The sequence below is a fragment of the Leptosomus discolor genome, chromosome 1, assembly GCF_034619465.1.
Source record: "Leptosomus discolor isolate bLepDis1 chromosome 1, bLepDis1.hap2, whole genome shotgun sequence".
NCBI classification, from domain to species: Eukaryota; Metazoa; Chordata; class Aves; order Leptosomiformes; family Leptosomidae; genus Leptosomus; species Leptosomus discolor.
This window is the reverse complement of record NC_141391.1, coordinates 207,954,929-207,968,519: the sequence shown is the minus strand read 5'-3', so window position 1 is coordinate 207,968,519 and position 13,591 is coordinate 207,954,929. Positions and strand designations below refer to the sequence as shown.

General features: G+C 37.7%; 1 protein-coding gene across 5 annotated transcripts in view; it reads left to right on the top strand.

Annotated features, from left to right (window-relative positions):
- CACNA2D1 (calcium voltage-gated channel auxiliary subunit alpha2delta 1) overlaps nucleotides 1-13,591 on the top strand; it is a 428,163-nt gene that overhangs the window by 193,286 nt on the left and 221,286 nt on the right. For all 5 annotated transcript variants that reach the window (XM_086474480.1, XM_086474471.1, XM_086474465.1 and 2 more), the window contains exon 4: nucleotides 5,797-5,856. In XM_086474480.1, the coding sequence (XP_086330606.1) occupies nucleotides 5,797-5,856 (60 nt within the window). The remainder of the gene's footprint in view (nucleotides 1-5,796; nucleotides 5,857-13,591) is intronic.

Below are 13,591 nucleotides of genomic sequence, written 5' to 3'. Positions count from 1 at the left end.
CCAAACGGGTTGATCTTTTTATACAATAAGGTAATGGGAAATCCATGAATAGAGTAATTAATGTGTATTTGGCTAATTCATTACCAAGAATTACTACAAAAATATAACACACTCCATGCAATTAAAGATGGTAGAATCAAGGTGGAAGAAAATAATTCTGAGTTAATACAGAATGTAACAGCTTACTAAGGGAAAAATGCAACTCCTTAAAATTCTGTCATTCTTTGTAAAAGCTGTAGTGAAATAACAGTATCAGTCTTCCGCTGGCACTTCAGACATCTTATCCCAGTCTTACAAAATCTTCTCCTCATGTTTCTCTCATGTAATTTCTGTGGAATTCATAATCATCTACAGAAGAACAATATTTGTATTTCAGATGCAAATACGAATATCATGTTTGAAACCACTTTTACACATACTCCTTGTGGCTTTTATGCTGTTCATGCAAGAACCAGATTGAATATTTGGAACGTATTTTAAAATCAGGATTTGAAGTTCGTTGTATGTTTCTACGTTGTCCTATTTAAGCTTGATATTGATATATTCTCCCTGGGTATTTATCTTCTCAAAATAACTTAAAAAATCATGGATTTGGTTATTTTAAAGAGCTTTGTGAGGCTATTGATGTCTGTAACTCTAAGCTTACACATTTTATAATAGCTTAATATATCAAGGGGTAGTCAATTATTATTTTCAAGATAAAATACTTAAAGGAGAGTGAGAAGCACAAAAAAATTGTTTCATTTCACTGAATAGAATTGTAATTGGGCCATTAGCTGACAGAATTCTGTGCTGGCTAGGAGGAGATAAAGATATGACATACGTGTACAAAAATGAAGGATGGAAGATGAATAAGCCTTCTAGGGAGTGGGTCTTTACAGATCAGATAAAGATTCTTCAGGTCTCTTTCTTGCAGTCTGTGCTCCATCAAAGGCTGTCTTTCAGAGATAGTAACATGCACTTGGAACCTGAGGACGAGACCTTCAAAAATGGACAATTTTGAGACTGACAGACAGCGGGGCTTTGTTTTTTTTATTGTTGGTTTGTTTTTCTTTTTTTTTTTTTTTATTGCGTGTAATCTTTTGTAATCCCTTTAAAAGCTGAAGAAAAAATTTCATAGGCTGATAGAGTAAATAACACTTGCAACTTATCTATCTTTCCCAATAGCTGTTTTGCTTTAAAGGTAACCATTCTCTTTGAAAGATTTAAGAAAATCTAGTGGAAGGTAGCTCTTGACTTCTTTCAGTTTGATCAAAAATACTTATTTGTGGACAGTGGCTGTCTTTCAAGGGATAATTGTTCTTTTATTGATGAAAATTCCTGAAAATAATGCACCCTGCAAAATACTTAGAAAATACCAAGGAAGAGAGAAGTTCTCATTCATTAAAAAAAAGTTAAAATTAAAAAAAAAAAAGGTAGAAATAATTGTTTAATCTAGAAACATTTGTTAAACAAATGCTTTTTTAATCACAGTGTTTTCAAGCACCTTAAATTTGACATCAGATACTGTGTTAGTCTCAATGGCTAAATCTGGCATCAGCCCTTTGATCTCTTACTTAGAAGCACTGTCTCACAGCTGTTGGGCAACCTCCCAAAGCACAAGAATAGCTGCTGCAGCATTTTCTTAGCTTTTGCAGCCCTCTTTTCCTGGTCATGGTTTCTCAATTTATATACTACTTCAGGGTAAATTGGGTTTCATTGCTGTAATCTGAGAATTCTTGTTCTCCACCAAACTTGATTGAGTAGGGGTATTTGAAATACCTTGAAGTAAGCCAGAACCTTTCACTTACATGCTGGTTTTGTTTCTTTTCCCCTTTTTAGTGATGTTTGGTTTTTCATCCTCTCTATCTAAAAAGATGATGTTAAATAGAACGTCATTCAGGGCCTGAAAACCTCTCAGCTTTTGTCTTCACAGCACGCATACAGAGACATGGAGTAAGAAATTATTAAAACCTAATATGCAGAAATATTGTTTTCATGTTTGTTTTAGAACCATTCGTGCTCATTTTCTTACATATAAAAGTATGAATCTCAACAATTTAGTATTTGCTAGAGAAACCTGTAGGGAACTGCAGTGGGTCATGGTATTAAAGAAGGAGTTATCTTATTAAACCCTCATTGTAATGAAAGGGAAAATGGGAAGTGTCAGGTGTCAGCCTGCTGTTGTGTTACTCCTCTGTTGGCGTTCTCCAGAGGCTCTTCCATCAAAACAGGGAAGGCAAGGCCTGATATTTGCATACCGCAAAAGGAAGCAGGCGTGATTTCTTTGAGAGAGATGAAAAATTAGTCTCTCCTTGTATCACAATAAAGGGCACAGGTAATTTGAGTTTGCTTCACAATCTAGCTGATTTTGACCCAGGAGTCTTGACTTCTTACTCTGGCTCTTAACAAAGATCTCTCTGAGGAAGGGTGAATGTCTCAGTTATTAGACTCCATATTGCTCTATCAGCAAGGTTCTCCCTGCATAGAAATGAAAATCTTCTGAGAACATCTTAGCTTCATAATATGTATATTTCATTTAAAAAAAAATAAAATAATACTCTTGTCTTATCCTTCCTAAAAATGTAAGGTATTACACAGGAGAGAATGATACTGGGTTTTGCATGCACAGACCTGTCAGTCAACCCATATATTTTAAAACGCCCACTTCTTGAAAATTAAGTCTTTGCATGATCTGTGTCCTTTTGATAGCCTGCATGTAAAAGTTGATAAAGAATCTTCTGCTGGAGATGAGCTGGGTAGTCGGAGTACTGTAGTGGACAGGTCTTTGGGAAATGGTCCTGTATGTTTCTTGCATATGTAGCTCACATAGCTGTAGAATCACAATTGCAGTAATAGAAGGTGAATATACAATATTTATCCCCACTTTGAGAGATCAAATGACTTATTCTTGTGACCAGTCAGCTTACAGATTTATTCTAGTCTTGGCTAACAATGGTAAAGATTATCTGTTTCAGGGAAAACAATACTGGATCGCTATCAAGTTGGCTAGGCTTTAATTCTATCTCTGGTATAGGATACTAGGAAATACATTCTAAATATACATTCAAGCTACACTTTTGGATACATTCCAGCTTAAACTTTGGGATAAACTTTGGAAAATTTATCTCATAACTGGCACAAAAATTAAACTGAGTGTTATGCAGTAGAGCAAAATGAAGAGATTCTTCAGTTAAGCAGTGAAGAAGACATCAAAAAGGGGTCTCAGCATGTTGCTAGAGCCAGTGTGCATAGACCTGGCTTGTGGTCATGTGTACTTCCAGTAAAGTACTGGGTTTTGGTTTTTTGGAGTCAAGGAACAGCCGTTTTCTCATTGTTTATTATTGTTTCTCTATAACCAGTTGCTTGTGCTTTCATATGAGCTTGGTTGCCTTTCAGAGCTCTGTACACATACCCCAAATGACAACTTCTCATTTTGGAAGCTATTTTAAGGTATAAAGAGCTGTAGAAATTGCATGTAGTATCATTTTAGCATGTTACTTCGACAGTTAGGATTCTGACTTAAACCTGACTGAAAAATTCTTCAAGAAGAAGAATATAATAACTCTGTGATGGGGGATATTTTTTTCCTTTTGGAACCAAAAAAAAACAACCCAAACAACAAAAAACAAACAGATTTGTTATTATTATTATTATTTGCTTTTAGCATTTTAGTTTTATAGTGCAGATAAGCTGAGGAATCTACCAACTTTCCGTGGAGCGGAGGAATTTCAAGTGTGGCTGCAGTTCTTCCCATGCAAAATTCCTAATAATATTAATGCTCATTATATATTTCTCTTCATCTATCATTTTGTGCATTTGGGTTCTACCATCTTTTGTGAAAAACAATTGCAGTACTCTGGGTACTTTAAGGCAATGAAGCAGACTGTGAGGGAAATCTGAGGGCAGTGTTAAGTGCAGCTATTTACATGTGTAGGAAGTGTCATATCTTGCTTTGCTACAGTCTGATGAAACATGACTTAACCGGCTTGAACTCACCAGAGGGTGTGCAAATTTAGATGCAGAATTTGCTATACTGGGTGAAGAAAATAGATGGACAAAACTGTCCTAGTATATTACCAGAAAACTGAACATAGTGTGGGTATCTGAAGGTGTTTGTCCAGTGAGGTCAAGGGATAGTTCTACTGTTCTTTGTCTCACTGTAATGCATGAAATTATATCGCAGTTTTGCTTTTGTCAGCGTGGTTTCTTGGCTGCTCTGGAGGGTACCTCCAGTTGGCAATGCCTGTAAGGTGCTAGTAGCTTTCTATTAGCTAAGAATAATTTGAATTGACAATAAAATGAGTGAGTGGGGACACTTATTTTCTGGCAGCAGAGCACACTGGTTTGTTGGGGGGGTTTGTTTACATAGGATGATTGAAAATGTAAAAAAAAAAAAAAAAATCTTAAGTTTTGCTTTGTGAAATTTATCGTGTTCATAATTAGAGAGGGGAGAGGGACTGCCCTTGTGGGATCAGATAACATAGTGGTTGCTGTCCTGGATGGGGCTGAGGTGAGGTTCTCACGGCACCATCTCTGCAATTCCAGCTTACATGAACTTTCTGGTCATGCTCCTTTTGGTTGTTAGCAAGAACTGACAGTTGACTCAACTGAAAACATGACTTACACCACCTGTTCATTTGGTGTAGGAATTGGTCTGAGTATTAAAAGGCCCGTCAGGCTTACTGTGCAGATATTGTTACAGAGTAAAACGTTTTAATTCCTAGTTGGGATGGACATAGCCAGGCTTTTTCTGTTAGAAAGGGTCCATGACTCCCCAGAAATGGTTGCTAAAATTTTTATTAGGCTATAAAATCAATTAGTTCTCATACTAAGTCACTTCACAATTAGGACATGGCTGAGTCCACACGAACTATGTTCACATCAGGTAGATGCTTCTTCAGAGTGAGCTTGCTTTCAGGATGAGCACTTGCCTCCAGGGCTCCTGGCACTGGGGATGTTGTGTGCAGCTCAGCTGGAGAGCACGCGTTACACTTGGAGACTTTTATGTGCAAAATTGTAGTAAACTTCTCATAAGCATGTACAAATAGCTTTTTTTCCGAAGATTTGTAGTTTTGTGTGAGGAGGGACATATCACCAGCCCAATGGATGTGCCTGTACAAGAGACTGATTTGAAAGAGCATCATCTGATCATTCCTGTGCTCAGTGCTTTGCCTCCCATGGGGCCAAGGGGACAAACTGGATTTCTTTCAAATTAATTTAAATGGGGAAGAGGCCCTCTAAGAGCGTACCTGTTACTCTCGAACTGCAAATGTGTATTGGGACCAGACTACAGCTAGTCCAAATTACTGAGTTTTTATGGGTCCCTAATAATCACAGGGAATGTCAGTATTTCCTGTAATTGAAGCTAAATAATTTAATGGAGAAATAAATGTCCATAATACAGTATTTTAACATTCTAATAAATGCTCGTCATTGGATGGTAGATTAAATTAATACATGTAAGTGAAGGTGCTGTGTGTAAGGTGCTGTGTGTAAGCAGGAAGTATTTTCAGAAGGATATTGATGGATTTTGAAATAACTAGAACTTCTTCAATGACATTGGAATGAGGGTTAAGTTTTCTGATGCAAGAGTACAGTGCTTAAATTAGCAAACAATACAGAAAATAGCTTTTTTTGAAATGAGATGGTGCATCTTTACTCAAATATACATAATTTTCAAGTGCAAAAAAGCATAGATATATAGAAAATTATCTAGAGAAAACATGTAAATGAAGAAATTAAAAAAGAAATACTTTGCTATGTAAAGAACCATTAAAGACTAAAATGTATGTCCTCTCTCCCTTTGTTCTTCAGCGCCTTGCTAAAGAGGCAGAGAAGTACCAAGCGTCACATCAGTGGAGGGATGAGTTTGGGGTAAGTTTCATTTTTTCTCCTTTTAACCTTCTCGGATTTTTCCTCTTCGAAATGTTAACTATGTTCTTACAAACATGTTGTTTATATATCCACCACAGAAGGAGTCATTGACTATGAATAGGCATTTTATTTTATTTGGTAAACAGAACCTTAGTCTGCGTGTCTGAAGAGTAAAATAGGCTTTTCATTCAGAAGCTCATAGGAAGCTTTGCAGACCTGGGGGTGTAGCTCTGGTACACAAGACATCTGTTTGTTTTGACATGCAAGGCATGATTACAGAGATGACATCTGAGTGATGGTTACTATCAGTTACAAGTGTGCTACTCCAAGCACTGAAACTCAGAATCACAGAAAATATTCTTACAAGTTGGTTTTTGCTTATGTGGTGGAAAAAAGCAGGAAAAAGCTTCATACGGAAGGATTTGGTTATCGGCCTCGCTGTCTTATATTGGGAGTCATAGGCTATTCTTTTAGAAACATTTTCCACACTTTAATAACTGCATCTCTTCAGTATTCTGATACTACTGAAAGAGGCTCTAACCTGGTCAAACACTAAACTGTATTCTTCAATCATTTCAGACTTTACTGAAAAACAAGTGAGATGATTGTAAAATATACAACATTAATTCTTTATTACTGATCTAGCCAAATTAATATTGTGCTGCGTGATTACAAGCTTGTTAATTTTAGGCTACAGTTCCCTGCTAAGTGTCAAAAGTAATTTATTATGCCTTCATTACCTGTTCCTTCAGAAATAAAAGCAGACGGTGCTTTTACGTGATGCTGCTGCAAACCTAGACTGTTAACACGTCCACTGGGATCATAGTGGCACACGGTTAAATGCACAATGGTCTTCCGTAACATCCTTTCTGATACAGAGTTCCTCAGACACTTGGAGATCTGAAAACAAACAGACCAAAAAAAAACCCCGAAGGTCAGGCCAAATAATTCAGATAAGAATGGCTGGCTTTTAGGGGTGCAAAGAGGGTCTGGACACAGCCAGAATGCTTTTAAGTGTGCTCTCTGCACTGGCACAGCTTCTGATACACGTTAAACCACGGAATACATATTCCGTAGGGATGCAATAATGAGAATGCTACAGCAACCTTTTCTGCTAATCTGTCTGTGTTTTGAATAGAAAACAAAACCCGCAGATTTGATGGACTCAGTGCAGAACAGTGCGAATACAGTCAGATGCTCTTTCTGATCCTTTTGCTTCTTACTGTACTCACTGGCATTACATCAACAACACTGTCTCGGCTTTTGATTTTCTTTTTGCCCTTTACTTCCAGTAGAAGTCAGTCATACCAGAGAGGCTTCTAGACTTATCAGAATTCATTGCCAAGGAGAGATCTCAAAGTAATTTTGAAATGTGATTTCATATTAATATTGTGGCTCAGGCAAAGGCTATGGTCAGAATAGAAGAAAAAAAAAAAGCCGTTTGACTTATAATAAAGTAACTACAAACTGAGCTTGTGCTTTACTGTTTTGAATTTGGATGAGAACAGCGTGCACCATATAATAACCTTGACATTAGGTTATGCAATTAAATTTCAAATAAATGTATTAAGCCTCTTATAATTTAATTTGTTCAATTTTTGCCAGAAGTAATCTTTCTTCTCTTCTGGCCTACTTTTTAGAAAATGCCTCCTCAAATTAGTTTGCGCACAGATCTTTCTGATAAACTTAATTTTCACTGGAAAATTCATTCTCCTAATGGCTGTGATGGAAAATAGAAGATATACTGTAAAACTTTCTGCGGATGAGGGTTCTTAAAGTACTTCTGATAGCATTATGAATGGTCTATATCATGCTGTACAAGGTTTATTTCTTGTCCAGGATTTGGTTTTGTGTCATGAAAGTCCTTCTAGAAGCATTGCACATGAGTCACTGTAGAAAGAAACTCTTTGGGACATCTATTTCTGCTTCTAATGAGCTCATGATCAGCAATGTCCTTGATAGCCAGATTGCAACTGACTAATGACCTAAGGAGTTTCAAGGAGTAAATTTCACAAACATTCCACCTGGTGAAGGATATGTGGGCTGACTTCAGTGGAACAAATCCAAAAGAGGAAGGGCAAAGAGCACTGGCTGTAGTACCAAGGTCTATACAGAGCTACAAGGGATGTGTCAATCATAAGACTGCCAGAGTGCCTGTTCTAACACCTTATTCAAAATATTAATGTTTATTGCACAGTTTGCAGCAAAAGAAGCATGTAAATATTAAAGATTTTATTTGCAGATTAATGTTGCAGTATAATAAATATTCAGCATCCTCCGATATGGTCTTCTGAAATTAGCTAGTACAGGGAAAAATCTCTGAAGATCCAGATTTGGTCCCACAGCCTCATTTTTATTATTTCAGCTAATAATCTCAAGTAAAGACTGTCAGAATTGTGTAAGAGAGATAACTTGCTTGCCTTTTAGAAAAAAAAATTGTGACTAAACCATTGATAGAAACACAAATCTCCATCTACTAAAATCCCTTTTCCCTGGTATTTGTAATTCAGTGAGAGTAGACTTTCTTCCAATATTTCTCATAATATATTAAATTCCAGCTGCTTCAAGAAGACCAAGCAAAGAAAAACAGAAGTAAAAATTGGATATTTTGGCTTTTTGATGAATCATCAAATCATGGAATCATAGAATGGTTTGGATTGGAGGGGACTGCAAAAATCATCTTGTTCCACCACCCCCCCCCCCTGCCATGGGCAGGGACACCTTCCACTTGACCAGGTGGCTCCAAGCCCCATCCAACCTGGCCTTGAACACTGCCAGGGAGGGGGCAGCCACAGCTTCTCTTGTCAACCTGTGCCGGTGTCTCACCACCCTCACAGTGAAGAACTTCTTCCTAATATCTGACCTAAATCTCCCCTCTTTCATTTCGAAACCATTAGCCCTCGTCCTATCACTACACTCCCTGATCAAGAGTCCCTGTCCAACTTTCCTGTAGCCCCCTTGAAGTACTGGAAGGCCGCTAGAATGTCTCCCTGGAGCCTTCACTTCTCCAGGCTGAACAACCCCAACTCTCTCAGCCTCTCCTCACAGGAGAGGTGCTCCAGCCCCCTGATTGTCTTCATGGCCTCCTCTGGACCTGCTTGAGCAGGTCCGTGTCTTTCCTGTTCTGAGGACTTCAGAGCTGGACACAGCACTGCAGGTGAGGTCTCACCAAAGCAGAGGGGGAGAATCTTCTCCCTCGACCTCCTGCCCACACTTCTTTTGATGCAGCCCAGGATGCGATTTGCTTTCTGGGCTGTGAGCGCACATCACTGGCTCATGTCCAGCTTTTCATCCACCAGCACCCCCAAGTCCTTCTCCACAGGGATGCTCTCAATTTGTGCTTGGGTTACACTGACCCAGCTGCAGGACTTTGCACTTGGCCTTATTGAACTTCATGAGGTTTGCATGGGCCCACTTCTTCAGCCTGTCAAGGTCCCTTTGGATGGCCACCCTTCCCTCCAGCGTGTGGACCACACTACACAGCTTGGTGTCATGCACAGACTTTCTAAGGGTGCACTGAATCCCACTGTCCATGTCCCCAACAAAGAGGTTAAATAATTCTAGTCCCCATACAGACCCCTGAGGGACACCACTCATCACTGGTCTCCACTTGGACGTTGAGCTGTTGACCGTGACTCTTTAAATGCAACCGTTGAGCCAATTCCTGATCCACCTGGTGGTCCGTTTGCAAATCCATGTCTCTCCACTTTAGAGACAAGGATTTGTCTGAGACATTGTCGAATGCTTTTCAGGAGTCCAGGTAGGTGACATCAGTCGCTCTTCCCTTCTCCACTGACACTATAACCCTGACATAGAAGACTACCAAATTTGCCAAGTGCAATTTGCCCTTAGTGAAGCCATGTTGGCTGTCTCGATTTACCTACCTGTTCTCCATGGGCCTTAGCACAGTTTCCTGCAGGATCTGCTCCATGATCTTTCCAGGATCAATAGTTAAAGGAATCTTTACAAAAGTTTAAGTATTTTCAAATTATGTTGTCTTTATCTGAAATAATCTGTTCATGTTTACATGACCAAAAATAGCTGTGAACACAGAAATCTCGGATTGATATCGATCTGCACCTGGAAAGCTGTGACACAGCAACTTAATGAACAGTGAATATCTGGTGTTAGCTAAAGTATTTTCATATTCCTACCCTTCTGCATAGCTTTCTAAATACACAGATTGACACTGGGGGCTATATATATTATTTTTTATTAATAAATGAACACTTGTCAGTATATTGAATGTCTCAAGAGCAAAAATAAAAATCCGAAATGAGTTAAGAGCCTGTATCTTACATATTTACCGTTTGGTTTTAGCTAAGTGACAGAAATAAAGATCATAATGGATTTTGCTATTTTGCATTGATAATTAAATATCAAAATAATTTTGGCAATTACTAATCAATTTACTAAAAATGTAGAATTATTCAAAGGGATATTAATTAAGATTAATACTTAAGAATACTGAGTATCTTCTGAGTAAAAAAGGAAAAAAAAATCATTAATTTTGGATTGTAACGTGTTATTTTCTGATTAAATTCTGATTCAATTAAAATGTCTTAACTAGAGTTTACATCTACAGCCCTAAAATAATACTTACCTGGTAGAAAACTATTAAATCTTTAGAGAATATTTGTGACATTTACAAAGGCAAATCCAAAGTGCTTATCTTCAAGCAAATTTTCTCTGCATCCTGCTCCATCGGTATTACCCAATTCCCTAGCTGCATGTACAGCTGGAGAAATAAAACCTATTCAGACGTTTTTAGATAAATGCAGTTGGAAATCAGAGGTACAAACCAATATTTCTAAATGAAACAGCTTTGTCAGTTTGAAATTTCTTGTATGCTGCAGAGTGAAAGGGGGGTAGTTTTGATGGTCCAATTATTTTTCTGGCATAGAGATGCATCAAAAAAATTGTACGTGAATTGGAAGAAGGAGGGGAGAATTCTCTACGAAATAATTGCTCTTATTCCCCAAATGGATCTTCTGCAATTGCATTTGATACCACATTTGATTGCCTTGCAATGGTTGGTTAACTAAAGCAATTTTGTTTCCAGTTGGGTTGCAATATTAATTGTACTTACACATGTATAAACATAAGGAATATCTCATTTGTATTTTAACAAGGGGAGCCTTTATGGATGGCCTATTAGCATCCACTTATTTATATGAAGACTGAAACTCAGGCTTTTAGGAATTAATTATCACATTAAAATGCCGCATGAAAGATCTTTTCAATATGCCTTCTCTTTTAACCAATAGTGCAATTTTATATTCTTCTACATAAACTATGCTTTTCTGAGTCGAGGTATTTCTGAGACAGCATTCACTGCAATGATAGTGTGTAGGCTGGTGTTTATGTATCAACTGGGCTTGAAAGTAAAGACGAAAGACCATGGAGATATTACCGTGGAATTATGTTGTTTTTCTAGTACAAATATTGGCTGCATAAAACTAGTGATAAGTTGCTCAGCAGAGAAATAGAAGATAAAAGAGGGTAACTGAGATAAAACAAGTCTCTCATGACAAGAGTTGACCCGAGAGGTGACCTGCAAGAGCAGAGCAGTAGTAGGCATCTCTCTGTGCTTGATGTGTCTTGCATATTGAAGATTCTCAAGACTGTCTGTAATTTATTGTGGGTGTTAAAACAACACTAAAACATTGCATCTTAAAAGCCTCCACTGGAAAACAAACAAACGAAACACCAAACTTTCAGCTTTGATACTGCTTCATTCTAAAGAGGTGGTTTAGTAAACATGTCTTTCGAAAGATGGAAAAACTCTGTGAAGAAAACAAGCTAGAATACAGAGAGAGGATATAGCTCTTTTATGGCTTATACCTCTAATAGTCCTCTTGGGTTCAGAGAGAGTCTGTGGGAAATTTTACTGTTTAGATTTGGCTCCAGACCTGGGGTACAGGGAACTGGTCCCCACAGGTGCAAAGCAGGTGTGGGATCCTTTCCCAGTAAAGTCATATATAATCTATAATTTTGTGGAAGTTTTCAGAACACTAAACCTGGGCAAAGTGTCAGAGCTGTCTGTATCTTCACACAATGCTCTGATCCAAAGCCCAGTGAAATAAATCTTCCATTGATTTTGATTCATTTCGGATAAGGCCTCACACTTTTGAAGCCTATGTGATTTGAAAAAAAAAAAAAAAAAAAAAGCCAAATGAGTGATTTAAATTGACAGGCAGATGGTCAAGGTTTTAGGTAGGATAATATTTTATGCTCTGAAGGGGTGTGTGCCACCTTCTATTCTGTGACATATAGCTTCCATTTCTGTATAATTTAAATCCAATGTGCCATATCTGACTGAAAGGAATAAAATCACCTTTTTTGTCAATGATTGTTTGCGCTTTGACAGCTTTCTACTCAGGGGACAGACCTCTCTCTGTATGTACGCTGGGAGTGGTAAGAAGGTGAGGTGCAGAGGAAATAAGAATGAATCTTATTTACTGAAATTAGTTGCTTTTAGGTGTTGTTCTGACGTTTATTTGATGCTTGTCAAATCACTTAGACCTTTTTGATTCAGAAAAATGCACTGTGAGTGTTGCAGGAACAGTCATTTCTGCAAGTTTATCAATAGTGCTTTCTCAAAACAAGACGAGATACAGCAGTTACAGCATTTGAAGCACTCTCACCTTGCTTTCCTGGGATCTCCGTAATTAGTAAGAAGAGGTTCATCTTAATGTAGAACTTCACTGTGAACATGCCCATGCTGAGGACTGTTTGGAGACATGTGCCATAGGCTTCGCCAGATGGGCGCAGAATTTGTCTGGCATTCCCTACAGGGAACAAGATACCGCTGTCCACTTGTCTGTCCCCAGCATCCTGCCCCTAATGTTTGGATTCTTATTTTCACAAAGGCTCAGTGATTCCTTCAGGTTTACAAATTTCTAGGAGGTACTAGTTAGATATAAGAAATGTTTCTTAAAGGCAAAGAAAATCTAGGTCATTAGAAAACTTTTTAAGTGTAATGCCTCTTGCTAGCTTGCCTGGGGATTTATAACTTCCAAGACTTTCTCAGGTGAGTTTTTGAGTCTAAAAATCACTGACTTCCTTTAAAATCTGGGTTGCCGTAGGAGAGCTGTTCCATGCTTTTTTCCGTTATATAAGATCTGTATAATGATATGTATAATTGTATATAAGATATGCATAATGATAACCCCACTATGTGTTACTGTGATTCATCATTTGAACACATTTGTAATCAAATTTGTAATCCTTGATTTATTTATTTTTTCACACTTTCGGAATTTTAAACCAATTAGGAAGTTGATAAAGAAGATGGCAAATGGTAGCCTTACAATCGGAATCAAGATTATATATAAGTAGAGATTTTAGTGTAACTGTAGAGGAGCTAGCTTTTCTGCTATTTCTTTTGGTCTTGAGATTTTTGTTATTTATCGTCTCTTAATATGCTTGCATTGAGTATAGAAGTGTAACTTTATAATATAAATCATTGCAAGTATCTCATCTGGGCAGTGAAGTGCTTCTCTGGTAGGGGACTTGCCAAAAAAGCTTTTAGAGTAAAGCAGAGAAACACCATCAATCATTGAATCTCTCAAACATACCATCTGAAAAATCAAATAAGTTAACAGACATCTAATACTCTTTTTACTTATTGACCAGGCAACTCATTTAAAAATGGGCAGCTTCTGAAAAAGGGGTGGAGGAAAGGAGCTGGGAAAGAAAAAAGGAAAGGAAAGTGTGATTTCTCATTATTGAG